Raw genomic sequence first — 27,789 nt, 5'->3', positions numbered from 1 at the left:
CTGTGTGCCTGTGTGCATTCACACAGACACACATAAAACAAATGTAGAAACACACATTAAAAAAATTATCCATCTGTGTCCTAGAGGTAAGCGCTGTAAACATTGTGGCGTTTTTTCTTTTCCTCCTCTTCTCTGTGTATAAAACCACCTTTCCAGAACAAGCAATAAGAGTGTAGTAGTGAAGCACATGGAGTCTGGAGCCAGACCACAGGGGGTGAACACTGGCTTTGCCACTTTACACTGTGACTGTGAGCAAGTTATGTAACTTTTTTACATCTCTATCTGTAAAAGAAGGGTCCTATAATTAAACATAATTCTATAAATTAGGATTGTTGTAAAGATTAAAAGAGCTAAATAACATACATAAAGCTCTTAGAAGAGTATCTGGCACAGAAGAAGTGATATGTGTCCTACGACATTTTAGACTGAACAAGCCCTTTGGGGAAATGATGATAATCTGCTACTCTGTCAAACGATATGATGTTTAAGTTAACAGAATATCATAAGCAAAACCCAATAGGCAAGAGGGGTTTTTTTTACTGACTCAGATAGGATATAGAAGAAGCTTACATCTCAGGTGAGGGAGATAATAGGAGCCCCTATCTCAGAACAGGGATTTAAATAATTGTACAGCACCACAATGGTCATTTAATAAAGTGTAGGGATTATGTCCCACTTGGAATCAAGAAAGTAGTCTCACTTCTTTTAAACCTGAGGTTTTTCTTTTCACATCATAAAGAAAAGTTGGAATTTTTTTGTTGTTGTTCTACAATAGGCAAAAATAATGCCCATTATTTAAAGGCAAATATTGGCTTGCTTTCTTGCTTATATTATGTGGTGCTGTAAGGAGAACATAGAATTCGCAGTGTTTTGATCTTCTACTGAAGCCCGTGACTCTGTAGCAAACGAATAATCTATAACCTTTGCTATTAAAATGTAATCCTGGGTTCATACTAGAATTTTTCAAAATATATTTCTTTTGGTTTGGCAGCATCCCTACAGTAACTGAATTGTGCAAGAACAAATAAATGAATCTTCAAAGCACTTTGTTACAGAAGTGTATGAGAAAGATGCATTGATGATCTACCCTTTTCCCCAAAGAGCCTAATGATTACCACTTAGTGTCTCTGCCCCACTCTGCCATAGTCAGAGTAGGGAAAAAAGAAAAGTTGTACAGGATGTTCTGTTTTTTTCTAATCTGAAAAGCTCAGTCTGGTTTAATTCAGTGAATACTTTCCCATAATTGCTTCAGTTTTTCTTAGAGTGCTGTGGAGTCACAGCTCACAGCAACCTCAAACTCTTGGATTCAAGCGATTCTCTTGCCTCAGCTTCCCAAGTAGCTGGGACTACAGGCACCCACCACAATGCCCAGATATTTTTTTGTTGCAGTTGTCATTGTAGATTAGCTGGCCTGGGCTGGGTTTGAATCTGCCAACTTTGGCATATGTGGCTGGTGCCATAACCACTGTGCTACAAGCACTGAGCCAAGCCTAACACTTTCTCAAAGATTTTTATTAACCGTTTGGTCTAAAACTTACTCTTCCTTATAAATTTCCATAGTAGTACCTTCTTCACACTTAATTCTTATAATCTACTTATATAAAGCAATTTATAAAAAATACACAATAAAAATTACAAACAATAAAGGATAATACATCTTCAACCAGTTCAGAGAAGTATGTATTTTGTACATAAGGCAGGCAAACTTATATAAAGAAATCATAAATTGCAATAGTAAAAGTCCTGATAATGCAAACATCTATATTAACTTTTTTATAGTTCTGCAATTTTCATTCTTGGTTTAAAAGAAGTCTGCAAGTATAAAACTTTGCCTCCTATTTTGTTATAAATTGAAATTTTTAACACTATTATGATTATTTAATCTTTAGGATACTGTTAGGAACAGTTCTTATATTTTTTAAGAATCATACCTTCTTTGTTTTGGGGTACTTGGTAGGACATTTATTAAGTGCTGGAGCTTCAGTTTCAGTAATTATTTCTGCTAATGCAGTTTCAGTTTCTGGTTCTATTGTAAGTACAGTATTTTCAGTGTCATTTTGTTGCGAAGTAACTTCTATATCAGGAGAAGACGGCTGGATATCTGAACACATGCTGACAGTTCTGTGTCTCCGACGCTGCTGTCCAATGTGAGTCCTACTTCGGGAAAAACTTTTTCTCTGTTTAGTTCTGTTAACTTTGGCAGGAGTTGGCTTGCTAGCAGTTTCTTCTTTTGCTTGTTCCTAATTCAAAATACAAGAGAATGGAACTTATATAAGTTCAAATATAACAGCATTAATTTGCTTCAGAAGCTAACCTCCCAGAATTTCTACGAATTGTGATATATAATAAATTGACATAATTAAAAATTTGGTAACTTCTATCTCAAGAACAAAGCAAGTACAGTCTTATATCTCAAGCTTAAATTCCCACAGGATTTGAAAAATGCTATTAAGCCAATAGGCATTATTTAAAATTCTTTATAGATATAATCAGATCATGTGTGGAAATTTTATTTGTGTAAGTATGAAAATAAAACAAGACCTGAATAATACCTGAATAACTTCAGCATCACTGACAATCTGTGCATCTTTACATTCAGTTTTAACTTCAGTTTTGGCTGTGCTGATCCTTTCCAAGGCTTGTTCTCTTCTCTTCTCTCTTTTTTCAAGTCTGGCAAAAGCTTGCAAAATTGCTTCCATTTTCCTTTCTTCTCTTGTCTATGAAATTTAAAGTGACAAATATCACTGCATACAAGTGAAATTCAGCAGTCCATATGTTCATGGCAAATTTAAAAAGTAATTGTCATGGTGCTGTTAGCAAAATACTTCTATTGCTGATAAATAGGGAGAAGAACATTTATACTCAAGATCTTTCAGAATCCCAAACATCATTTTAGTAAGTCCTATCATTATAAACATTTCTGATTGTTACCCTGAATGATAAGGGTAAAACAAAACAAATATCCCCCAGAACTACTTGCTTGACCAAACTGAAAATCTTTCCCTTAATAATAGAGAAGCCAGCCTCTTTTTTAAAAACGATTCAGAATTCCTAAGGGGATGATATATTGAAAAGATAAAATTCATATCCACTTTAGGAGTGAAAATATATTATTGACATATAGTGACAAGTGTTGTGGGGTAAAATCTTAGGTTCAAATCATGACTCTACCAGTCTCAGTATCTCTGTGATCCTAAGCAAGTTAATCGTTCTGAGACTATAATACTTACACTTCAACAGATAGCTATTGAGTTCAAATAGAAAATGTGAGGTTTTCAAACAGTACTTTAAAATACAGTAGGCACTCTATGCTTATTATTTCTACTTTTAGCCCACTTGCCCTCCATTATAATTCTTATAAAGCATTCCTCTACCTTCTGCTCTTCCTGTCTTACGCTGACAGTTCAAGACAGGCAGGGACTGAGGAACAGCAAGAGTTCCTCTGAGCATCAGTTCTCTTTGGATAGATAACATTAACAGCAAGACCCACAGCCTTGACCAGTGGGGCTGGCAAATGCTTCAGCTCTCAACCAGAACCAGGAAGCATGTCCATCAACTGTCCAGTTCTCCAAAAGAACCAAGTCCTGAGGCTCAGATCCATTTGTCTTTCCTCCTCTATTGTCATCGATGTGGGGAAGAAAGAAAGAAAGATCAGAAACTCAAGGTCTGGCTGCTATAGTCTTCTCAATATTGGAGCTTCAAGCATCAAGATACCTACACTCTAGAAGCTACTCCTTACTCTTTCCTGTTTTTTCTTTGTTACAATCATCAAGAGAACAAAAGTAATGTCAACAAAACTCTCATTACTTCTAAGTTTCTAATTTGTTACAGCAATACTGCAAATGTGACACTGTGGAAACTGAGGTCCAAAGAGGTAAGGTTACTTGTTCATGGATACATCTTAGTTCTCCTGATCTGGGATGGACAAACACTAAAACAGCACAGGCAAAAGGCAGTCTTCATTGGAACTGGAAATTTTAAAGCTGAATTCCTTCCTTGGACAATCCCATATCTCTAGTCTTTAAATTACCTTATTTGACCCTTTTTTGTCATATGCCTCTTTATGAAAAACCCTTCATCCATTTATCAGGGCTTCTTTAAATCCCTAAATTGAGAAATCTCAAATTACTTAAAAAGGTAATTTTCATAATTATTTCACTTATTGAACTTGGTGGGGGAGAGGAATAAATTACTGTGGCTACTTCTTTTAAAACTTTTTCTTTTTTTAATTTGGTGAAACTATATTTTTCTAGAAGAAACAAACTTAGCAAAAAATCACTCACAAGGCAGGCACCTATAGAAGATACTTTTCTGTATTAGTAACCTGATCTTCTGAAAGTAGTATGAATTTAAGCCAAGATAAAGTTCTCCAGCATAGCCCAATATTCTCGTTTTTGATGTTGGAAGTGAGGGTCAGAGATAAATTATATGATGTAAAGATTCAAACTCATTCAGTTAAAACTTGAACTCCCTTATAAACAGCATAATTAACCAGTAGTCAAAGCAAAATTCTCTGTTTAGAAATGGTTCATAATCTATTAAAGCTGGTCAATATCTTAATGTAGTCCTTGGTTAGGTGTGGTGGCTCATGCGTGTAATGCCAGCATTTTTGGAAGCTACAGCAGGGTCGCTTGAGCCCAAGAGTTCAAGGCTGCTGTGAGCTACAGTCATGCCACTGCGTTCCAGCCTGGGTGACAGACAAAACCCTGTCCCCCCCTACCCCGCCCCACAAAAAGTCCTAAACTTCTGAAGAAACAAGACTTAAGTGACTCACTCATAGAGCCATAAGTACTGTGCAAGTTTCCTGGCTTCCTAATTTACTTTTTCTAAAATTTCAGATTAATGTGAGAGTATAAACAATTAGGTTACAATTTTGCATTTGTTAGGTAAAGTCCCTATTGTAGCTATGTCACACCCAGAACTAATTTACTTTTCCTTCCAATTAACCACTACTGACACTATGTAACATAAAGCAAAATAAAGCATAACTCTTCCTACATTACCAAACCTCTAAAAGAATAAACATAAATGTTTGGGAATATAAATATGCCTGACTTATACATTGTTCACCTATCTATTGTTGGTTTTTGTGTGTGTGTGTGTGTGTGTTTTTGGAGACAGTCTTACTATCACTCTGGCTAGAGTGCTATGGCATCAGGGCTCACAGCAACCTCAAAGTCTTGGGCTCAAGCAATCCTCTTGCTCAGCCTCCTGAGTAGCTGGGACTACAAGGCACCCCCCACAACATCTGGCTAATCTTTCTGGTTTTAGTAGAGATGGCGTCTTGATCTTGCTCAGGCTGGTCTCAAACTCCTCAGCTCAAGCAGTCCACCCCGCCTTGGCCTCCCAGAGTGCTGGGTGGGATTACAGGTGTAAGCCACTGTGCCAGGTCTAACTGATCTACTTTAAAATTCCCAAAGGTTCATATTTCATTCAGCTTTTGTATTTGCCATTGCATCTCAATACCTTCTGTGACACGTAACAGGTACATGATATTTAATGACTGAAAATTTGCCATGCATTTTATAGATCTAACTGGAAAGTTGTATCTAGCTTGAGGTAGTTAGAGCTGACTGTGTAGAGGATTAGAGAAATTTAAGAGTCCTAGTTAAGTCCAGTAGACTTTCCATAGCCCCTAACACCTGTACTAGATGTAACTTATACTTCTCACATGAGGCTACTGCTATGACCTATATGTTATATAAACATGACTCATTCTAAGCCATGACGTCTATAACTCAAAGCCACCTTATTTCCTGTGAGCTAGGCAATTCATAGATTTTGATACAGAATTAGAATTAGACAGGACTCCTGTTAGGAATACTGCATGGTTTTTTGACACTGTTAGTACCGGAGTGCTGGGTACTAAAGTGTGTGAGGTCTTCCATGATATATCTTGTGTTCATGACATCATAGTTTATGCTTTTAAAAGAGTAAAGACAGAGTATTATAATTTCCTATATGCAGAAGAAAGCATTTGATAATATCCCCATCACTTCAGGGGTGGGTATTTTGAGAATTTCTATCTAACTATGTGCTTCAAAGTATAAAGGGACTAAAAATTTGAAATTATGTAAGTAACTATAGTTGGGAAAGATTACAGAGACTGTGTTGTCCAAGTTTCCTATTCGACACATGGAGAAAAAGCTTTGAACTTTACTGAGGGCGACAAAGTGAGGCTCTGTCTCAAAAAAACCAACTACCTTTTAAAGGAAAGAGAAAGTCAAAGCCCACATGCCAAATGACCACACTCTATGGTCTTGAAATAGACAAACTAAAAGATCCTTATTAAAACTATTCTTCCTTGACCTTTTAAAATAGTCATTAGAGATTAATTTATGATTTTTTTTTTTTTTTTTTTGAGACAGTGTCTCACTCTGTTGCCCAGGTTAGAGTGCCGTGGTGTCAGCCTAGCTTGCAGCAACCTCAAACTCCTGGGCTCAAGCAAATCTCCTGCCTCAGCCTCTCAAGTAGCTGAGACTATAGGTGGCTGCCACAAAACCCAGCTAATTTTTCTATTTTCAGTAGAGATGGGGGTCTCTCTCTTGTTCCGGGTCGTCTCGAACTCTGGAGCTCCTCTTGTCTTGGCCTCTCCAGAGTGCTAGGATTACAACAGGGGTGAGCCACCATACCCAGCCTTTATTTATGAATCTTAAAAGATGGATAAGATTATTGGTTACCAATAAAAATCATTCCAAAGTAGTATGTATGGCTTGTGTTGCTTCTCTGTTTCCTCTATCACATGATGATTTCATTTGTCCTCACGGTGCTATTTACTATTTTCATATTCATTTATTACCTGTACCCCCATTCTTTATAAATCTCCAGAGCAGTGACCTCTTATTGACCTAGTACCACAAATGGTTCTAAGCACATGGTGAGCACTCAAGTTTTTATTAAATGGATAAGAATTGTTAATACATTACACAAAGCATGTATCGCCGTTAATTGGAACACGTGTAACTGGAAGCATTAAAACAAGGATTTTGGTATTCCTGAATTTATAAGACAGATAAATCTGAATAAATTTACTTTGAACAGAATTCCTATAAAAAACAAGTTCCTTTTAACCATTTAATACTATGATGTCCTTACTCATTTTACATTCCTAATCTCTATGCTGAGAAATAGGACCTCACAAAGAGAAAATTCTTTTTTTTTTTTTTTTTTTGAGACAGAGCTTCAAGCTGTTGCCCTGGGTAGACTGCTGTAGCATCACAACTCACAGCAACTTCCAACTCCTGGGCTTAAGCAATTCTCTTGCCTCCGCCTCCCAAGTAGCTGGGACTACAGGTGCCTGCCACAACGCCTGGCTATTTTTTGGTTGTGGTTGTCGTTTGGCAGGCTGGGGCTGGATTCAAACCAGCCAGCTCTGGTGTGTGTGGCAGGTGCCTTAGCCGCTTGAGCTACAGGCGCCAAGCCACAGAGAAAATTCTTGATCAGCACCAACTTAATCATGCTGTAAGGGGAGATCAGTAACACATGATTTTTCAGGCAAGAAATTTACTACGTTCAATTATATTTTACTATTATTAAAGCTCTTAATCTTCTAAAGTGAATTTCTAAATCAAGTCATTTCTGGAGGCATTAATAACATTCTGTAAAATATTTTCCTAGGGTGTTTGTTCCATTGAATAAAAATATATGAGATGTCAAAGGTGTCATCCATCCACCAAAAAAAAAAGGCACAAGGGTGCGCAAATTTAGGAAATGCTGATGAACAATTTCTCAAAGAGTTTTGAAACACATCATCTGTAAGGTGTAGGATATATAGTACAGTGTTTTAAGAAATCCAACTGGTCACAGAGCTCTTCTTTTTACAGAACATCTCAAATTAGACTTCTGTACCATGCTTTGTGATATGAAGGATGAGAGCTAAGAAAACTCCGGAGAATCCCGGGCAAAGCCTCCAGGTCATTACCTGAACTATAGGAAGTTTCATTTGGTTCGTATGGGCCTACATATATTTTTTCTCAAATGGCTGCACATGTACTGACTATCTACTTTTATAAAAGCTAAGCATTTTCTCCCTGAAGAGCTAGAGCTATGACAATAAATAAAACTATAAACTTTGACTCTCATGGAGAGGGTCAATGTTCTTAAGATATTCTGGAATATACTAATTGCTTGACAAGTCCAGGAACCTCATACCAAGGTGACAATCCTTGTGATGTCATTTTGTGCTCTCTCAAATTTTCTGTCCTTTTAAATATGAAGACCACCTTGAACCCCCCCCCATGTACTCCATTTTAGTCAATCTGATTATAATGAGCCATGAAATATTACCAAAGTACATTACAATGAAAATTATTTTGGAAATACTAAAGAATAATGGAGGTTCTTTTCATGCCACTATAGATGGGGCAAAGGAGCAACTCTTTTTTAAAAAAATTTAAATCTCCAATGTTTGCTATTTTTAAAATGATTGCTTGTTAACAGTAGATTCCCTTCTACATGCTCTGTATGTATCTCAGAAGACTACAGCCAACCAACTCAACCTCAGCTAATATGCAGAGGAAGTCCACTCAGTCATACCCTCATTTTAAAATCAGGTGAGTAAACAGTCTACTACTGTACAGCCTATTTCCAGTTCCTTAACTGGATTCATTAAGATTCTTTCAAACCAATGCTAACTGACTGCCAAAGAATTCTCTTAGTAAAGAGGAAATGTACAATAACCATACATTTTATGCCGTACAATTGAGCCACAAGTTTGCTTTTGTACATAGACAGTAACTTACTAAGAAAAAATACAAAATATAATGGATGGAAAAAGAAAATATGGAAAAATCCAGAAGGTAGGTCAAAAGGAGTGCAGAAAAATGAAACTAATGACAAGGCCTTTTCAGTCTTGGCTACAAACTGATTTGAATAAGTATTTTTTTTATGAAATCTCTATCAGTGAATAGTCTCTAAACCTTCTCTCTCCCTCCTATTGTCTCAGCCAAAGCGAATTTAACATGTTTATAGCTCTTAACTGATTATTTCCCCTGGAGAAATAAATTCCATACAATTTAGCTGCAAGTTAATCTGTATTTGGTTAAACCCTACTGAAAAGGTGTATCAAAAATACAAGTACAGTCTACCTAGAGCTGTGAAATGGTCTTTGATCCCTCATGTTTATATCTCCTTCACCAGTTACTGCTGAATTGTAATTGTTTTTGTAAATGCCTGTGAAGGCAAGGACATTGTCTCAACTTCTACCCAGAACGAAGCCAATTACCAAAACATAAACCCCTGGTACAGTAGTTGAGCAAATGTTAACATTTTAAGTGGCATGTGAAACTCATTTACATAGATAAAAATTCTAAATTTCATATTGTTCAAGCTATATTACAAAAGCAGGGGATGTGTTCCTGAACTCCCAATGGAAGTCTGAAACCACAGATAGTATACTATATTGTGTTCAGTACTATATTTTTTTCTATACATGCATACTTATGATAGTTTACTTTATAAATTAAGTACAGTAAGATTAACTGATAAAGCAGTTATAACAATACACTTTAATAAAAATTACATGAATCTAGTTTCTTTTTCTCAAAATTTGATCCACCCCGGGTAACTACTTTGAAAACCCACAAATAAAAGGAGACAACTATATATTTAAATTTGGAGATCACATGGTTTTATGTGGAAGGAGTGTATTATTGACTCCTTATCCCAATCTGTTAAATACACTTGATAGCTTTTATATGAGCATGTCAAATCCAAAATTTGAAATGCTTTAAAAATCAGACTTTTTATAAAACTGTGTAAAGCTGTGGAAAAAAAAAAAAAATCAGACTTTTTGATTGTCCACCTAATACGTCCAAAAGAAATGCTCATAGGAACATTTCAGATTTTTTAATTTGAATGTTTGCATGTAAAGTATAACACAAATATTCCAAAAACCAAATGCTGAAACAGTCGTGGTCCCAAGCATTTTGGATGAGGGATACTCAACCTGTTTCTCCCAATACATCATAATAGTTTGGAAGTCTAAAATGAGCTTGCTGTAAATTTCTAAATAGTGTGGCTACCATATTTTGTCTAGTGGTAGTTCCTTTTAAGTTGCTATTTTTTGATTTGACCTTATCTTTCTGACCAACAGATTTAAACTTTTCAAAACCAAATGCAGTATTGATACTATGGGGAAAACCATACTAATTGCTTAGGAATTAGGATATATGCTTTTACATTTTGCTTATTTGATTATATCCCAAAAGTCCATTAAATCAAACATCAAAGCAAATGTATCAATTAGAAATAATAAGATTGCAATGACTTTGAGGGCTACAGGTCAGAGAGCCAAGGATTTTTATTTCACATCCTTTTAAAATACCAAATTATAAACATTTACACTTACCAAGTTTTCCACATTTTATCCCCACAAAAAATATGCAGCTTCATAGGTGTCAGATACTAGAATGAATATGCTAAAATGAATGTAAGCACTTGGAAGTACTATATTTTACTATAGCATACTATGTTCCACCAGGTATAACATCAACAAACAAGTATCTGGTGTATTGTGATTCCAAAATGAGGATGTTCTAAGTACTATTAACTTTCTCTGCATTGATAGGAGGATATAATTTAAAAGTAGCCCCACTGTCTGAAGAACATTTAAACAGAATACAATCTGAATGAAACTATGGTACGAGAGTAGAACAAACTCCAGTAATTCCACCCCCATCCCCCCCCCGCCAAAAGCAGGTGCTATAGCTCTTAAAGCCAGTTTTAAAGGGTTCTCCCACCATAAAGAAACCACTGATTAAGTTGGTTTCTGAAAAGTTCCAATAGGTTTAAGTGCAAATAAAGGGTTGGGGTAACCGAGGAATGAACAGGACAATATTAAAAATTAATAGTCAGGAAGGATCTTGGGTAATTTGGGTAGGTACAGGTAATTTAGATACTCCAAATCTTGAAATGGGTTCAAGATAATTCCTGTAGGTACATAAACTAACTCCATAACCAACCTTCGAGTATTTTCTCCTGTATTCGCTTTTCTTCTATCTCTACCATCTCAACACTGTCTCACAAGACCAGTGTTTCTGAAATCCTAAGGCTGTGAAATACCTTGCTTTTACAACTTTGAACATCAATAATTAATATTATAAAGATACCATCAAAGTGATGAAACAGACTCACATTAAGTGGGCTTACAATGACCAAACTTAAAAATTAGATCCCGCTTCTAAATATGTGACACTTGAAATTCCATGGAATACAGTATGAAAACCCAGAAATCAGGACACGAGGGAGCATAAAAAAAAGGGGAATGGGGAGAACCTATAATAAGTATCAAGTGGTTTGTATAATCATTTTTAAATCTCAGGGCAATCAAAGTGATACTGTGATACTTTAATTGGCCTAAACATTATGTCAAATGCTAAATTACCACCATTTTGTGAGAAAATATCTTGTTCTAGTTTTTATACTGACAATACATCCGCAAGTAAATAGTACATGAAATATGTGTATAAACCCTAAACTTATTTTAATGAAATCCAATCCTTACTATATGATAGCAGTATGAGAATACAGAAAAGTAGCTAACAAACAGTTCTCTTTTTCTTCTTTAGCATAAGCCCATGTATTTGGTGCTATTTTAAGGTCTAAAATTCCATTTTCTGTATCAAATCATGAAGAAAAAGATACATTAAGCTAATGAAAGACATTTTGAGCAGTAATTGTGGCATTAAAATTTATTAGTAGTTCTCAGCTTCAAAAATGTTCATAAAATATTTTTTAAATGTCATACATCTTAAATCTCTAATGAACACCCAATAAAAATACAAAAGATCAGTGAAATTTATTTAAATTATATTGACAAAGCCAAATAAAAATGCTCAATGGCATATCATGGGCCCCAAATTTACTAACGTCAAACAAAAGGCAGCAACTATATTATTATCATGGGAAGAACATTTGTCACTAAGCCCAAGTGATAGCATAAAGCAACTACTGGCTTCCCTACTTACCATCTTCCTTTTCCTTTCTGCAATCTGCTCCTCTGATTCCATTTCTACTTCATTACTAATGGGAGTTTTTTCTTCTAAATCATCAATAAAATCTGGTTCCTGAAAGATGGAAGTGCCTTTATAGAAACTACTTACTACTCTATCTTTAAGGACATTAAACTGTTCAAATATCTTTTAGTTACAACCAATTCAACACACAAAAATTACACATGTACTTAAATTCATTTAAGAAATTTAAAATTGGTTTCCTAATACAAGAAACTTCAAACTCATGCAATCAAATAATTTTGCTTTTTAAAGTCTTTTTTTTTTTTTTTTTGAGACAGAGTCTTAAGCCAACCCCTGGCAGAGTGCTGTGGCATCATAGCTCAAAGGAACCTGCAACTCTGGGGCTCAAGCGATCCTCTGGCCTCAGATTTTCTATTTTTAGTAGACGGGTCTTGCTTTTGCTCAGGCTGGTCTCGAACTTGTCAGCTAAACCAATTCACCAGCCTCAGCCTCCCAAGAGACTGGGATTACAGGTGTGAGCCACTGTGCCTGGCCACTTTTAAAAGTTCTTGTCAATAAAGCTCTCATCAGTAAAGTTCCTACAACATCAAATATGATAGGCAACATGGCCTTATTTTTACGTTCTTCCTGAAACATAAACATATAAATTATTTCACAAAACTGGAAATACCAAAAGCTCAATAAATTTTTGTTCAATTAAAAACTTAAGTAAATTATTCCTAGAAGATAGAGCCTTGGAGATGAGCAAACCCTTAATTTTCACATTTAAAGGTCCCTTGTAAGTTTGTTTTGTTTAGAGGACATACACTATTTCTTAGTAGAGCAGAAATACAGGCAAAACTCTTCCCTGAAAATTACTAGTGAGTTTTCTATCAAAAACTGTATTTGCTATTATCTGACACCTTTGAGAAATAAAAAAATATATATAAACATAGTCTTTTTTTATTTATTTTTTAGAGACAGGGTCTTTCTTGCTCTGTTACCTAGGCTTGAATGCAGTGGCATCATCATAGCTTAGTGCATCTTCAAACTCCTGAGCTCAAGCAATTCTCTTGCCTAAGCCTCACAAGTAGCTGGGACCACAGGTGTGTACCACTATACCTGCCTTATGTCCAGATATTTAAGGAAAGAAAATTTTATGGCTTAAGACTTTAATAAGAACACTTATCAAGAACATAAGAAAAGTGCCACTTGGAAAATATTTTAAAATTACCAGTCTAAGGCTGGGTGTGGTGGCTCACACCTGTAATCCTAGGACTCTGGGAGGCAGAGGTGCGTGGACTGCCTGAGCAAGAGCAAGAGACTCCGTCTCTAAAAATAGCCAGGCGTTGTGGTGGGTGCCTGTAGTCCCGGCTACTCGGAAGGCTGAGGCAAGAGAATTGCTTTAGCCCAAAAATTGGAGGTTGCTTTGCACTGTAATGCCATGGCACTCTACCCAGGGCAACAAAGTGAGACTCTGTCTAAAATAAAATTACTGTTAAGAAAAGCTTGTCTTCACTTCTGCAAAAATTTATTGGCTGAGCTGTTTCTTTTCTTTTTTTTTTTTTTTTTTGAGACAGAGTATCACTATGTCACCCTCAGTAGAGTACTGTGGCATCACAGCTCACAGCAACCTCAAATTCTTGGGCTTCAGCAATTCTCTTGCCTAGCCCCCCAAGTAGCTGGGACTACAGGCACCACAATGCCCAGCTATTTTTTGTTGCAGTTGTTGTTTAGCTGGCCTGGGCTGGGTTTGAACCTGTCAGCCTCAGTATGTGGCTGATGCTGTAACCCTGTGCTACAGGCACTGAGCCTGACTGAGCTGTTTCTTAATAACTCAACAGATTGGCTGAGACATATCACACCTGTAATCCTAGCACTCTGGGAGGCTGAGGAGGTAGGACTGCTTCAACTCAGGAGTTTAAAATGAGTCTTAGCAAGGCCCTGTCTCTACCAAAAACAGAAAAATTAGCTGGGTGTTGTCACATGTGCCTGTAGTCCTAGCTACTCTCACGGGGGTGAGGCAAGAGGATAGATTACATGAGCCCAGGAGATTTGAGTTTCCAGTGAGCTATGATGACGCCATTGTACCCAGGGTGACAGAGAGAGACTCTGTCTCAAAAATAATAATAATTCAACCAATTCTAGCATAATCTGTATTTTATACCTATAAGTATATTTCATTAAATAACAGAATGAACTTAAAAATTTTAAACAATTATAAAGAAGTTGAAATTATTTTACTTCATTTATTTCATTTCATCAACAATCAGAGTCCAGTACCTGATTATTTGATACTGATAGTCTCAGTGGAGAAAGCTTTCTCTGTTTACTTTCTGGGCTTTTTATTTTGTTGGTGGTTCCTTCACAATCCAAAGTAATGTTCTGATTTTGTGTATCTTTCTCTTTTGAAATATCTTTTTCTTTTTTTCCTTTTTTCCTTCTGGTCTCATAACCACTATTTATGTTTTCCGTGGATTCCGAACTACGTTTTAGAACAGGGCACTCCGGGTTTTCTTTGAGGCATGCACAGTCCACCTTGTACTTACTGAAAAGATAACCAGTTAAATATTTATTTAAGATATAAAACAAAACTGGAAATTTTCTAATCTACTTAAAAACTACAACTCCATAGAACTGTATACTATTAATTGCAAGCAATACATACTTTTCATCAATTTGTATTCCTGGAAACTATCAGAAAAGAAATTTTATTTCCTCATAAAAACAATGTAGTAATTAAATGTTTATTTCTTTTCCTTTTCCTTTCTTTTTAGAGACAGAGTCTCACTTTGTTGCCCTCAGTAGAGTGCTGTGCCGTCATAGCTCACAGCAACCTCCAGCTCTTGGGCTTAGGCAATTCTCTTGCCTCAGCCTCCCGAGTAGCTGGGACTACAGGTGCCCACCATAATGCCAGGCTATTTTGTGTTGCAGTTTGGTGGGGGCTGGGTTTGAACCCACCACCCTCGGTATATGGGGCCAGCGCCCTACTCACTGAGCCACAGGTGCCACCCTAAATGTTTATTTCCAACCAGATACAGGTTGAGTATCCCTTATAGGAAATGCTTTGGAACAGAAGTGTTTAGGTTTTTTTTTAATATTTGTACATACATAATGAAATATTTTGGGGATGGAACCAAAGTCCAAACACAAAATTCACATATGTTTCATATACACCTTATTTATACACATAGCCTAAAAGTAATTTTTATATAATATTTTAAATAATTTGGTGCATGAAATAAAGTTTTGACTGCAACCTGTCACAGGAGGTCAGGTGTGGAATTTTCTGTTTGTGACATGCCAGTGCTCAAAAGTTTGTAATTTTGAAGTTTGGATTTCATATTAGGGATGTTCAACCTCTAATAGGTCATAGAAGAAGAAAAAGCCCAAAAAATTAAAACTCTTTTTCTTTTAAAGTATAATATGTTGATTTACACAAAATAACGGTATAGCAAAAACCATAATTACTTCAATAGTTCCAGTTATAAAATACTGACCTGAAATTTGACCTAAATCAGTGGTTCTCAACCTGTGGGTTGTGACCCCTTTGTAACAATGGAAATACATGGCAGCATTAGGAAGGTTGAGAACCACTGACCTAAATAAGAAGCTCTGGGTAAAAATAAATACCAAACTATAACTATTCTGTTTTATATAAGGAATGATTTCAATAATCAGGTTTCTGTAAAAACCTACTTTTATAAAATTTAATGTTTCCTTTTGCTCCCTCAAAGTGTTCCCTCTTTCTATTGGAAGGGTGAAAAATAATTGCACTCCCATTACTTCACAGTCATAATAATAATAATTATTATTCCCATTTTGCAGATGAAATTAAAAGCTCAGTAAGGGTCATTATCTCGTCCAGAGTCACACATTAACCGGTAAGGATGGCATTTACAAACGGGAATGAACAACTCTAAAGTCCACAGACTTTATTTCTATATTTCTCAACATTCTGCCCCTTTTTTTTTTTTTTTTTTGGTGGTTTTTGGCCGGGGCTGGTTTTGAACCCACCACCTCCGGCATATGGGACCAGCGCCCTACTCCTTGAGCCACAGGCGCCGCCCAACATTCTGCTCTCTTAATCTCTCCCACCACTACCAAAATTAGTTCCATCTCTAGGATACAGGCTAAATGCCCAAATCTGAGTTAAAGATTAAGAACAATTAACTTCTAAAAAAAAGTCTAATATCCCCAGCTCATTCACTTTAACACGGCTAGAAAGATACAAATCCAAACTGCCTAATTCTGTGAATAAGGGGGAGAACTTAAACATTTATGTCCAACCTTCCACCTCCCAAATTAGGTGTTAACCAACACTAGCTTGACACTTTCTAGATGTTTTCTTTGATTTTAACATAAAAGAACTACAAATAATTACGGCAATAGCTTGTGTTTATTAACCATTTTAGATGAGTATTAATATTCCTATTATATTTGAAGTAATGTGGCAGAAAGAGATGAAGAAATTGGTCTAAACTTACATAGCTAGTAAGTGACCAAGCTAGCATTTAAAACCAAATTGTAAAAAGCTTAAATTAACCTCTATTGTCTTTCAAAGCAATAAGCAAAAATACATTATGATAAAATTTCCAGGGCAAGGCACAGTGTGCCTCATGCCTATAATGCTAGCACTCTGGGAGGGCGAGGTGGGTGAACTGCCTGAGCTCTGGAGTTTGAGACCAGCGTGAGCCAGAGCAAGACCCTTTCTCTAAAAATAGCCCTGTGTTGTGGTGGGCACATAATGGTTCCAGCTACTTGGGAGACTGAGGCAAGAGGATCACTTGAGTCCAAGAGTTTGAGGTTGCTGTAAGGACACCAAGGCATTCTACTGAGGGCAACGAAGTGAGACTCCATCTCAAAAATATTAAATTAAGTTAAAAGTAAAATAAAATCTCCATCTTCTTAAGAAGAAAAGCTTACATCCTACTCCAGTATTAGTAGAGATGCATACTGAAGGAAGTGGGATTTCACTGAGAGAAACATAATGGATTTTTTAAACACTACATTTTTAAAAAGATACCACACAAAAATTAAAAATACAAAGTATTAGGAAATGAATTGGCATTGCTTGTAGCCCAATTTTACAAAGAGGTGGTCAACACATAGAGAATATTTTATAGATATTCTGTAAAATTTTGTAGTGAATATTTTATAAATGTACATTTAGCTATAATTTCCCATTTTCCCTATGTATGGTGACTTCAGGAGTGATTTTTGGAACACCCTGTATAAAAAAAGATCACTGGACTTGAATACTTTAAGAAACATCACAAATAAAAATATAAAAACACACCAGTCAATATACACTAGCATCAAATTTTAAAGTTTTACAGAAACTAAATTGCTTTGGAATGTAAACTGGTACAAGACTATCTGGAGACTAATTTACCCACAACTGGTAAAAACTGAGACTGCACATTCTACAATCCAGCAATTCCACTCCTACATCCCAACAATGAGGAGAACATGTACATATACACATACATCCAAAAAGCCATAGGCTCTTTTTTGAAATGAATGGAAAAATCCATCAGTAGTGGAATAGTGCCACAACAAGGAAAATAGATGAGCTGGAGCTACACATAACAGTGTAACTTAATTTCATGCAATTCATGAGAAAGGATGAATGCATAGGAATGTAATGGGTTACAACTTATATAAAGTTTAAACATATACAAAATTCTAGATACTATTTGTCAACATATACAGACACAATAAAATGTTAAAGAAATGTTAACACATTAAAAGATCAGTGAGGACAAAACAAGAAAATAAAGAAGTTAGTGAAGGAGGGAAGGGCAGAGATGCACCTGGCTGCTAAATATAAGGGACTTAATAATGTTTTATATCTAATTTGGGAAGTCATGACATTTGTATTATTTTTATCCTTACATGTTTTAAAATTTAAACAAGTACAGTTGACCCTTGAATAACTTTTGTCTTAAAATTAAAAAATCTAGAAAATATGCATTGTTTTTTCAATAAGTATATTAGAAAATTTTTTGTGGATCAGCAATTTGAAAGAACTCAGATATGCCTAGAAATACTGAAAAAATTAAGAGAAAGTTAAATATGTCATGAATGCATAAAATGTATGTATAGATACTAGTTTATTTTATCATTTACTACCATAAGATACAGATTTATTGAAATTGGCGCGGGTTTTCCATCCGACCAGCCTTATCGTGTCAAAGGTTTCCTTCAAGATCATGCTGACGTTGGACCCGCGGCTGCCGTACAAAGTACTTAGTGTTCCTGAAAGTACACCTTTTATAGCAGTCTTAAAATTTGCAGCAGAAGAATTTAAAGTTCCTGCTCCAACAAGTGCAATTATTACCAACGATGGAATAGGAATAAATCCTGCACAGACTGCTGGAAATGTTTTCCTAAAACACGGTTCAGAACTACGAATTATTCCTAGAGATTGTGTTGGAAATTGTTAATACCTACTACTTGGAACATATGATTTCCTTTCAGAATAAATATTGATATTGAGGGGAAAAAAAAGATACAGATTTATTATAAAAAGTTAAAATATGTCAAAACTTACATACATTCTTACAGACCACGTTGCCATTCACGGTCAAAAGAAATATAAACAAACATAAAGATGCAGTTTTAAAATCATGACTGCATCCATTAACTATAGTATGTAATATGTTTTATTATAATTTTGAAACCACCTTTGTGATTTTCTTAATAACATTTTCTTGTCTCTAGTTTGTTATTATGAGAAAATATAAATCATACATATGACATAAAAATATGTATTATTTATTAGCAAGGCTTCTAGTCAACAATACACTATTAGTTAAGCATTTGGGGAGCCAAAAGTTATACATGGATTTATGATGGACAAGAAGCTGACACCCCTAACCTCTGTGCTATTTCAAGGATCTACTGTACTCAGAATTAGTATTTTTTTCCCAGTGTTCCACAACAGTAGTTCTCAGATTTTCTTTGCAATATCTCCAACAAACCCTTTCAATTTATACTGTAAAGAAAATTTGACAAAATCTCTTGCTTTGAGGGACTAAAGAAAAATCATTCATATTAACCAAATAAACTATATGACTAAAATTGTATCCCCTACAAACATAGGAAAAAGAAGAAAAAATCTTACAAACAAGTTTTGTGCTATATGGCTGAATTAAAATTACTGCCTATGGGGGGCAGCGCCTGTGGCTCAGTCGGTAAGGCGCCGGCCCCATATACCAAGGGTGGCGGGTTCAAACCCAGCCCCGGCCAAACTGCAACCAAAAAATAGCCAGGCACTGTGGTGGGCGCCTGTGGTCCCAGCTGCTCAGGAGGCTGAGGCAAGAGAATCGCTTAAGCCCAGGAGTTGGAGGTTGCTGTGAGCTGTGTGAGGCCACGGCACTCTACCGATGGCCATAAAGTGAGACTCTGTCTCTACAAAAAAAAAAAAAAATTACTGCCTATGATTATTGTGAACATTTACATTACAATAATAATTAGAGGGAGGGAGACAAGATGGCGGACTGAAGCCAGCTTTCAACAAAGGCTCCCGTCCAGAAGGAGAGTTAAGGGACAGGAATTTAGTAAGTATCCTGGTGGACTTGAGCCTCACCAAGAGAGAAGGCTGAAGAACGCACATCAACACCGCTGAGGCAAGTTGTGATCACAAGGACGCAAACAAAAGGTACAAAATCCACCACCAAGCGGACGGGAGTCCCCCTCCCCCATGAGACCGGCTCTGGAGCCCCACAATTTAACAAGCGGGCAGAAATTAAAGGCCCTCCCACTACACTCCACGGGAAAGACCTTCTAAAAACTGGACCTACCTCCCCTACTGGGGTGCCGTGGCGTTCTCCTGCCGGACATAGGGCTGAATAAAACTTTGGGAATCCTTTGCCGGCAACCCTGAATCCCCGGCGCTCCCCTCCCGCCCACTGAGGTCTGGAGGCCTGTCCCCCAGGACTTCGGATCCTTGGGTGATTTCTCAAGGGGAGTGGACAGTCCCCGAGTTGCGACTGGTAGCATTGACTCTGAGGCCCGCGAGTGAGGAGAGGGCACCGGGCTGAGGGGGAGTCACGCCTCGCGGCACTTCCCTGCGGTGCAGTGCACCAACCCTCCCCGGGCATACGGGGCCCAAGACTGAATAAGACTCTGGCCTCTCCGCTGAGAGCTGAGAACCCCTACTCTCACTCGGGGTCTGAGGGCCTATCCCCCAGGAGTTCGGCTCCTTGGGTGATTTCTCGAGGGGAGTGCACAGTGCCTGAGCTGCGTCAGGTCAGCGCTGACTCTGGGATACGTGAGCGAGGAGAGGGCACTCCGCTGAGGGGAAATCAAGCCTTGGCGGCACTTCCCTGCGGTGCAGTGCAGGAGCCCTCCCCGGGCACAAGACTGAATAAGACTCTGGCCTCCCCGCTGAGAGCTGAGAGCCCCTACTCTCACTCGGGGTCTGAGGGCCTATCCCTCCGGAGTTCGGCTCCTTGGGTGATTTCTCGAGGGGAGTGCACAGTGCCTGAGCTGCGTCAGGTCAGCGCTGACTCTGGGACACGTGAGCAAGGAGAGGGCACTCCGCTGAGGGGAAATCAAGCCTTGGCGGCACTTCCCTGCGGTGCAGTGCAGGAGCCCTCCCCGGACCGTAGTATTGCGTGAAACTGAATGAAACTCTAGCTTCCCCCCGCCCCACTCCCAATCCGGGTCTGGGGGCCCATCCCCCAAGAGTTCTGATTCTTGGGGGATCTCTTAAGGGGTGTGGACCCAGCACAAACTGCAGCCGCTCAGTGCTGACTCTGGGGCGCGGGACAGAGGAGAAAAGGGTCGCCTGAGTGCCCACACCAGAGCAGCAGTTCCCTGGAGGTAGATCAACAGCCGTTTTTTCTTTAACGGCAGAACGCTCACTTCTGGATATTCTGAGGCCACACCCCCTGTCTCCCTGGGCAACCAGAGGAGGCCACCGGTGTCACGGCTCACAAACCCAGAAGCCTCCAGGGCGGGGCCGACCCAGAGAGGTGTTCAGACGCAATTCTCCAGCAGCAAAGACGTTTGAACTCAAAACAGCCCGTCTCCTGTAGGCGATGACAGGAACAGAGACAGAACCTCACAAAGTTGTCTGTTCTGTTCTGTTCTGTTAGCAGCATCCATCAGGGACGGGGCTAAGCCTGAGTGAACACCTCCTTCCCATCACCTGCATCAAACACTCAAAGATGTCAGGCCCCATCTCCTCCTGCTAGATAGCGGCAGTCTGCGGGGGCCTGGCAGACTTCCTCGCGATTCAGGCAGGTGCAAACCCCTGGAGTGTCTGTTCACTGCAGGCAACTGGGTTAGCCATCTGCAGAGATACCAGTGACTGGGTCCGACGGAGGGGCAAAGTGGGGAAGGAGACGTCAACCTTCCCAGACTGCTTTGTTTGCGGGGTGGTTCCTCCTGATTCCACGCTGCACTGGGGTGAGCTGTCTCAGAGGAGTCACCAGGCCCCTGTGATCCAGTTCCCAGAGACCTCTTGAACCCTTCCACCTGAGACAAGTGCCGATTGAGACAGTTGATTCGGACCTTTTGAACTGGGCTAATAGACTGAGGACTTTTCAGGTGGTGCCCTGGGTGTGCGATTGTAGGAAGGTTTGATTCTCCTTTTCCAACTGGGGCCAGAGGTGGGCAGGCGGGGTGACTTAATTGCTGATTTTTTCACACAGCTGAGACTTCAAGCCAGAGTAGAAGTTGCAATAGGATCGAACAGAAACCAGCTGAAAACAAGACAGAACCACTTTGCTCCACCACACCAGACAGGGCCCCAGTTTCTCAGGCCACAACACTATACGGGCCCTCGATAAAACCCCAGGGGAAAAACCAAAGGGAGTAAACCATGGGGCGGAATCAGCGGAAAAACTCTGGTAACATGAATAACCAGAATAGATCAACCCCCCCAAGAAAAGATACGGCAGATGTGATTGAAGATCCCATTCATAAACAACTGGCTGAGATGTCAGAAGTCGAATTCAGAATTTGGTTTGTAGACAAGATTAATAAAATGGAATTAGGAATTCGAGGAGAAATTCAAAAGTTGTCTCAAGAATTTAACGAATTTAAAGACAAAACCACCAAAGACTTAGACACACTGAAACAAGAACTTACAGCCCTCAAAGATATGAAAAATACAGTAGAATCCCTCAGTAACAGAATGGAGCAAGCAGAAGAAAGGATTTCTGACATTGAAGATAAAGTCTTCGAACGCTCCCAATCTCTCAAAGAGGAAGAGAAATGGAGAGCAAAAACGGATCACTCACTCAGAGAGCTCTCAGATAATTCGAAAAAACATAACATAAGGGTTATAGGAATTTCGGAGGCTGATGATGTGGCAGCCAAGGGCACAGAGGCCCTTCTACATGAAATTATGAAAGAAAATTTTCCAGACATGCCTAGAGAATCTGAAATTCAGATAGCAGACAGCTTCAGAACCCCAGCACGATTCAACCCCAAAAAGACATCTCCCAGACATATCATAATTAGCTTCACTAAAGTTAACATGAAAGAGAAGATTCTCAAAGCAGCCCGGCGAAAGAAAACTATAACGTACAAAGGTAAGAATATTAGAATAACTGCAGATCTCTCTGCTGAAACTTTTCAAGCAAGAAGAGGCTGGTCATCAACTTTTAATCTCCTAAAGCAAAAAAACTTTCAACCCAGGATCTTGTATCCAGCTAAACTGAGTTTCATCTATGATGGAGAAATTAAATACTTCAATGACATTCATATGTTGAAAAAATTTGCCATAAGTAAACCAGCTCTTCAGGATGTTCTCAGACCTATCCTCCACAATGACCAACCCAATCCTATACCACAAAAGTAAACTCACTCAGAAACTTCGGATCAAACTCCAACTTCCACACTGGCGAAAGGATTAAAAATGTCCACTGGACCTTTGAAAAACTCGATACCCAAAATTCCACCAGACTTATCCTTACTCTCCATCAATGTGAATGGCTTAAACTGTCCTCTAAAGAGGCATAGGTTAGCTGACTGGATACAAAAACTTAAGCCAGATATTTGTTGCATACAAGAGTCACATCTCAACTTAAAAGACAAATACAGACTCAGGGTGAAAGGATGGTCATCCATATTTCAGGCAAATGGTAATCAGAAAAAAGCAGGTGTTGCAATTTTATTTGCAGATACAGTAGGCTTTAAACCATCAAAAGTAAGGAAGGACAAGAATGGTCACTTCATATTTGTTAAGGGTAATACTCAATATGACGAGATCTCAATTATTAATATCTATGCACCCAACCAGAATGCACCTCAATTTATAAGAGAAACTCTAACAGACATGAGTAACTTGATTTCCTCCAGCTCCATAATCGTTGGAGATTTCAACACTCCCTTGGCAGTGTTGGATCGATCCTCCAGAAAGAAGCTGAGCAAAGAAATCTTAGATTTAAACCTAACCATCCAGTATTTAGATTTAGCAGACATCTACAGAACATTTCATCCCAACAAAACTGAATACACATACTTCTCATCAGCCCACGGAACTTACTCCAAAATTGATCACATTTTAGGTCACAAGTCTAACCTCAGTAAATTTAAAGGAATAGAAATTATTCCATGCATCTTCTCGGACCATCATGGAATAAAACTTGAATTGAGTAACAACAGGAATCTGCATACCCATACAAAAACATGGAAGTTAAATAACCTTATGCTGAATGATAGCTGGGTCAGAGATGAGATTAAGAAAGAAATCACCAATTTTTTGGAACAAAATGACAATGAAGACACAAGCTATCAGAACCTCTGGGACACTGCAAAGGCAGTTCTAAGAGGGAAATTTATAGCACTGCAAGCCTTCCTCAAGAGAACGGAAAGAGAGGAAGTTAACAACTTAATGGGACATCTCACGCAACTGGAAAAGGAAGAACATTCCAACCCCAAACCCAGTAGAAGAAAAGAAATAACCAAAATTAGAGCAGAATTAAATGAAATTGAAAACAAAAGAATAATACAACAGATCAATAAATCAAAAAGCTGGTTTTTTGAAAAGGTCAATAAAATAGATAAACCTCTGGCCAACCTAATCAGGAAAAAAAGAGTAAAATCTCTAATATCATCAATCAGAAACAACAAAGACAAAATAACCACAGACTCATCAGAAATCCAAAAAATCCTTAATGAATATTACAAGAAACTTTATTCTCAGAAATATGAAAATCTGAAGGAAATAGACCGGTACTTGGAAGCACGCCACCTTCCAAGACTTAACCAGAATCAAGTGGAAATGTTGAACAGACCCATAACAAGTTCAGAAATAGCATCAACTATACAAAACCTCCCTAAAAAGAAAAGCCCGGGACCAGATGGTTTCACGTCAGAATTCTACCAAACCTTTAAAGAGGAATTAGTACCTATATTACTCAACCTGTTCCAAAATGTAGAAAAAGAAGGAAGACTACCCAACACGTTCTATGAAGCAAATATCACCCTGATCCCCAAACCAGGAAAAGACCCAACAAGAAAAGAAAATTATAGACCAATATCACTAATGAATATAGATGCAAAAATATTCAACAAGATCCTAACAAACAGAATCCAGCAACACATCAAACAAATTATACATCATGACCAAGTTGGTTTTATCCCAGGGTCTCAAGGCTGGTTCAATATACGTAAATCTATAAATGTAATTCAGCACATAAACAAATTAAAAAACAAAGACCATATGATTCTCTCAATTGATGCAGAAAAAGCTTTTGATAATATCCAGCATCCCTTCATGATCAGAACACTCAAGAAAATTGGTCTAGAAGGGACTTTTCTTAAACTGATAGAGGCTATCTACAGCAAACCCACAGCCAATATCATATTGAATGGAGTTAAATTGGAATCATTTCCACTCAGATCAGGAACCAGACAAGGCTGCCCATTGTCTCCATTGCTTTTCAACATTGTAATGGAAGTTTTAGCCACCGCAATTAGGGAAGAAAAGGCGATCAAGGGTATCCATATAGGGTCAGAAGAGATCAAACTCTCGCTCTTCGCAGATGATATGATTGTGTATCTGGAAAACACTAGGGACTCTACTACAAAACTCCTAGAAGTGATCAAGGAATACAGCAGCGTCTCAGGTTACAAAATCAACATTCATAAATCGGTAGCCTTTATATACACCAACAACAGTCAAATTGAAAAAGCAGTTAAGGACTCTATCCCATTCACAGTAGTGCCAAAGAAGATGAAATATTTGGGAATTTACCTAACAAAAGACGTGAAAGATCTCTATAAAGAGAACTATGAAACTCTAAGAAAAGAAATAGCTGAAAATGTTAACAAATGGAAAAACATACCATGCTCATGGCTAGGAAGAATCAACATTATCAAAATGTCCATACTACCCAAAGCAATATATACTTTCAACGCACTCCCTATTAAAGCTCCACTGTCATATTTTAAAGATCTTGAAAAAACATTACTTCGTTTTATATGGAATCAGAAAAAACCTCGAATAGCCAAGACATTACTCAGAAATAAAAACAAAACAGGAGGAATCACACTACCAGACCTCAGACTTTACTACAAATCGATAGTGATCAAAACAGCATGGTATTGGCACAAAAACAGAGAAGTAGATATCTGGAATAGAATAGAGAACCAAGAGATGAATCCAGCTACTTACCGCTATTTGATTTTTGACAAGCCAATTAAAAACATTCAGTGGGGAAAAGATTCCCTATTTAACAAATGGTGCTGGGTGAACTGGCTGGCAACCTGCAGAAGACTGAAATTAGACCCACACCTTTCACCATTAACTAAGATAGACTCTCATTGGATTAAAGATTTAAACTTAAGACATGAAACTATAAAAATACTAGAGGAGAATGCAGGGAAAACCCTTGAAGAAATTGGTCTGGGTGAGTATTTCATGAGGAGAACCCCCCGGGCAATTGAAGCAGCTTCAAAAATACACTACTGGGACTTGATCAAACTAAAAAGCTTCTGCACAGCTAAGAACACAGTAAGCAGAGCAAGCAGACAGCCCTCAGAATGGGAGAAAATATTTGCAGGGTATAACTCTGACAAAGGTTTAATAACCAGAATCCACAGAGAACTCAAACGCATCAGCAAGAAAAAAACAAGGGATCCCATCGCAGGCTGGGCAAGGGATTTGAAGAGAAACTTCTCTGAAGAAGACAGGCGCACGGCCTTCAGACATATGAAAAAATGCTCATCATCTTTAATCATCAGAGAAATGCAAATCAAAACTACTTTGAGATATCATCTAACTCCAATGAGACTAGCCTATATCACAAAATCTCAAGACCAGAGATGTTGGCGTGGATGCGGAGAAAAGGGAACACTTCTGCACTGCTGGTGGGAATGCAAATTAATACATTCCTTTTGGAGGGATATATGGAGAACACTCAGAGATCTAAAAATAGATCTGCCATTCAATCCTGTAATTCCTCTGCTGGGCATATACCCAGAAGACCAAAAATCACAACATAACAAAGATATTTGTACCAGAATGTTTATTGCAGCCCAATTCATAATTGCTAAGTCATGGAAAAAGCCGAAGTGCCCATCGATCCATGAATGGATTAATAAATTGTGGTATATGTATACCATGGAATACTATGCAGCCTTAAAGAAAGATGGAGACTTTACCTCTTTCATGTTTACATGGATGGAGCTGGAACATATTCTTCTTAGTAAAGTATCCCAAGAATGGAAGAAAAAATATCCAATGTACACAGCCCTACTATGAAACTAATTTGGGACTCTCACATGAAAGCTATAACCCAACTACAACTTAACAATAGGGGGAAGTGGGAAAGGGGGGGGTGGGTAGAGGGAGGGGAATCGGTGGGATCACACCTGTGGTGCATATTACAGGGGTATTTGCGAAACTTGGTAAATGTAGAATATAAATGTTTTGGCACAGTAACTGAGATAACGCCGGAAAGGCTATGTTAACCACTGGGATAAAAATGTGTCAAATGGTTTATGAAGTGAGTGTATGATGCCCCATAATCATATCATTGTATACACTTATGATTTAATAAAAAAATTAAAAAAAAAAAAAAAAAAAAAAAAAAACAATAATAATTAGAAAAATTTATAAAATAAGCAATAATTATATAATGGAGGCTTATATCAGAATGCTTATTTTCAAGTAGTTCTAATTCTCATGATAAATAAAAATAGTAAGCTACAAAAGTAATGATAACTAAATTATTATAAGGCCATCAAGAACTATTTTAAATAACATGACACATTTACAGACTTGAACTTACCAATTCCCATAGTCAAAATCAAAGGCAATAGTAATTTCAGTTCCTTTTGGAATACTTTGTATAGAATAAATATAAAGATGGATGGTTCCATCTTCAATTTCATGTCTCACCTGTAAGTTAAAAGAATAATTTTATATTTCTGTAAATTACTTCCTATGAGACTTATCACTATAAATCAGATAACAGCTGGGAAGATTTCTTCAAACATTTATTGTTGCCCAGTGCCAAGCCCCTAACCCCTATAACTTACCATGTGGCATCCCAAAAATAAATATATTTCGTTAATTCTCATCTTTCGTCTTTAAGTATCTCTAAAATTGGAAGTCTTACAAGTGATGGCATCTTTGATGAATGTAGTAATGGTATAGCCAACACTGTACTTTTCTATGACAAACAATGTTCTAGATATTTTATGTGCATTTTAATTCCTTTAGTCCTCATTACCACCTTTTTAGAAAACTGAATCACAGTTAAGGTTACAAAGCTAGTAAGTCACAGAGAAGGCATGAATCTACTACATCTGGTTCTAAAAACCTAGGCTCCTAGCTATAACATATAATAATTAAAAAAATTAAAAA

General features: G+C 37.8%; 2 protein-coding genes across 5 annotated transcripts in view; one reads left to right on the top strand and one right to left on the bottom strand.

Moving 5' to 3' along the window:
- Positions 1-27,789, bottom strand: part of KMT2E (lysine methyltransferase 2E (inactive)) — a 109,371-nt gene that overhangs the window by 9,065 nt on the left and 72,517 nt on the right. For all 4 annotated transcript variants that reach the window (XM_053553484.1, XM_053553482.1, XM_053553483.1 and 1 more), the window contains 5 exons: positions 27,212-27,321; positions 14,238-14,502; positions 11,967-12,065; positions 2,553-2,717; positions 1,932-2,240 (listed from right to left, as the gene is read on the bottom strand). In XM_053553484.1, coding sequence (XP_053409459.1) covers positions 1,932-2,240; positions 2,553-2,717; positions 11,967-12,065; positions 14,238-14,502; positions 27,212-27,321 — 948 coding nt within the window. The remainder of the gene's footprint in view (positions 1-1,931; positions 2,241-2,552; positions 2,718-11,966; positions 12,066-14,237; positions 14,503-27,211; positions 27,322-27,789) is intronic.
- LOC128560230 (ubiquitin-fold modifier 1-like) lies at positions 15,255-18,471 on the top strand. The gene is made up of 2 exons (XM_053553802.1): positions 15,255-15,270; positions 18,096-18,471. Exons 1-2 carry the CDS (start codon positions 15,255-15,257, stop codon positions 18,401-18,403), a joined length of 324 nt encoding a protein of 107 aa, XP_053409777.1. The 3' UTR covers positions 18,404-18,471.

The sequence above is a fragment of the Nycticebus coucang genome, chromosome 11 (assembly GCF_027406575.1).
Source record: "Nycticebus coucang isolate mNycCou1 chromosome 11, mNycCou1.pri, whole genome shotgun sequence".
Lineage (NCBI taxonomy): Eukaryota > Metazoa > Chordata > Mammalia > Primates > Lorisidae > Nycticebus > Nycticebus coucang.
The sequence above is the reverse complement of the archived record's forward strand: the minus strand, read 5'-3'. Positions and strand labels throughout refer to the sequence as shown.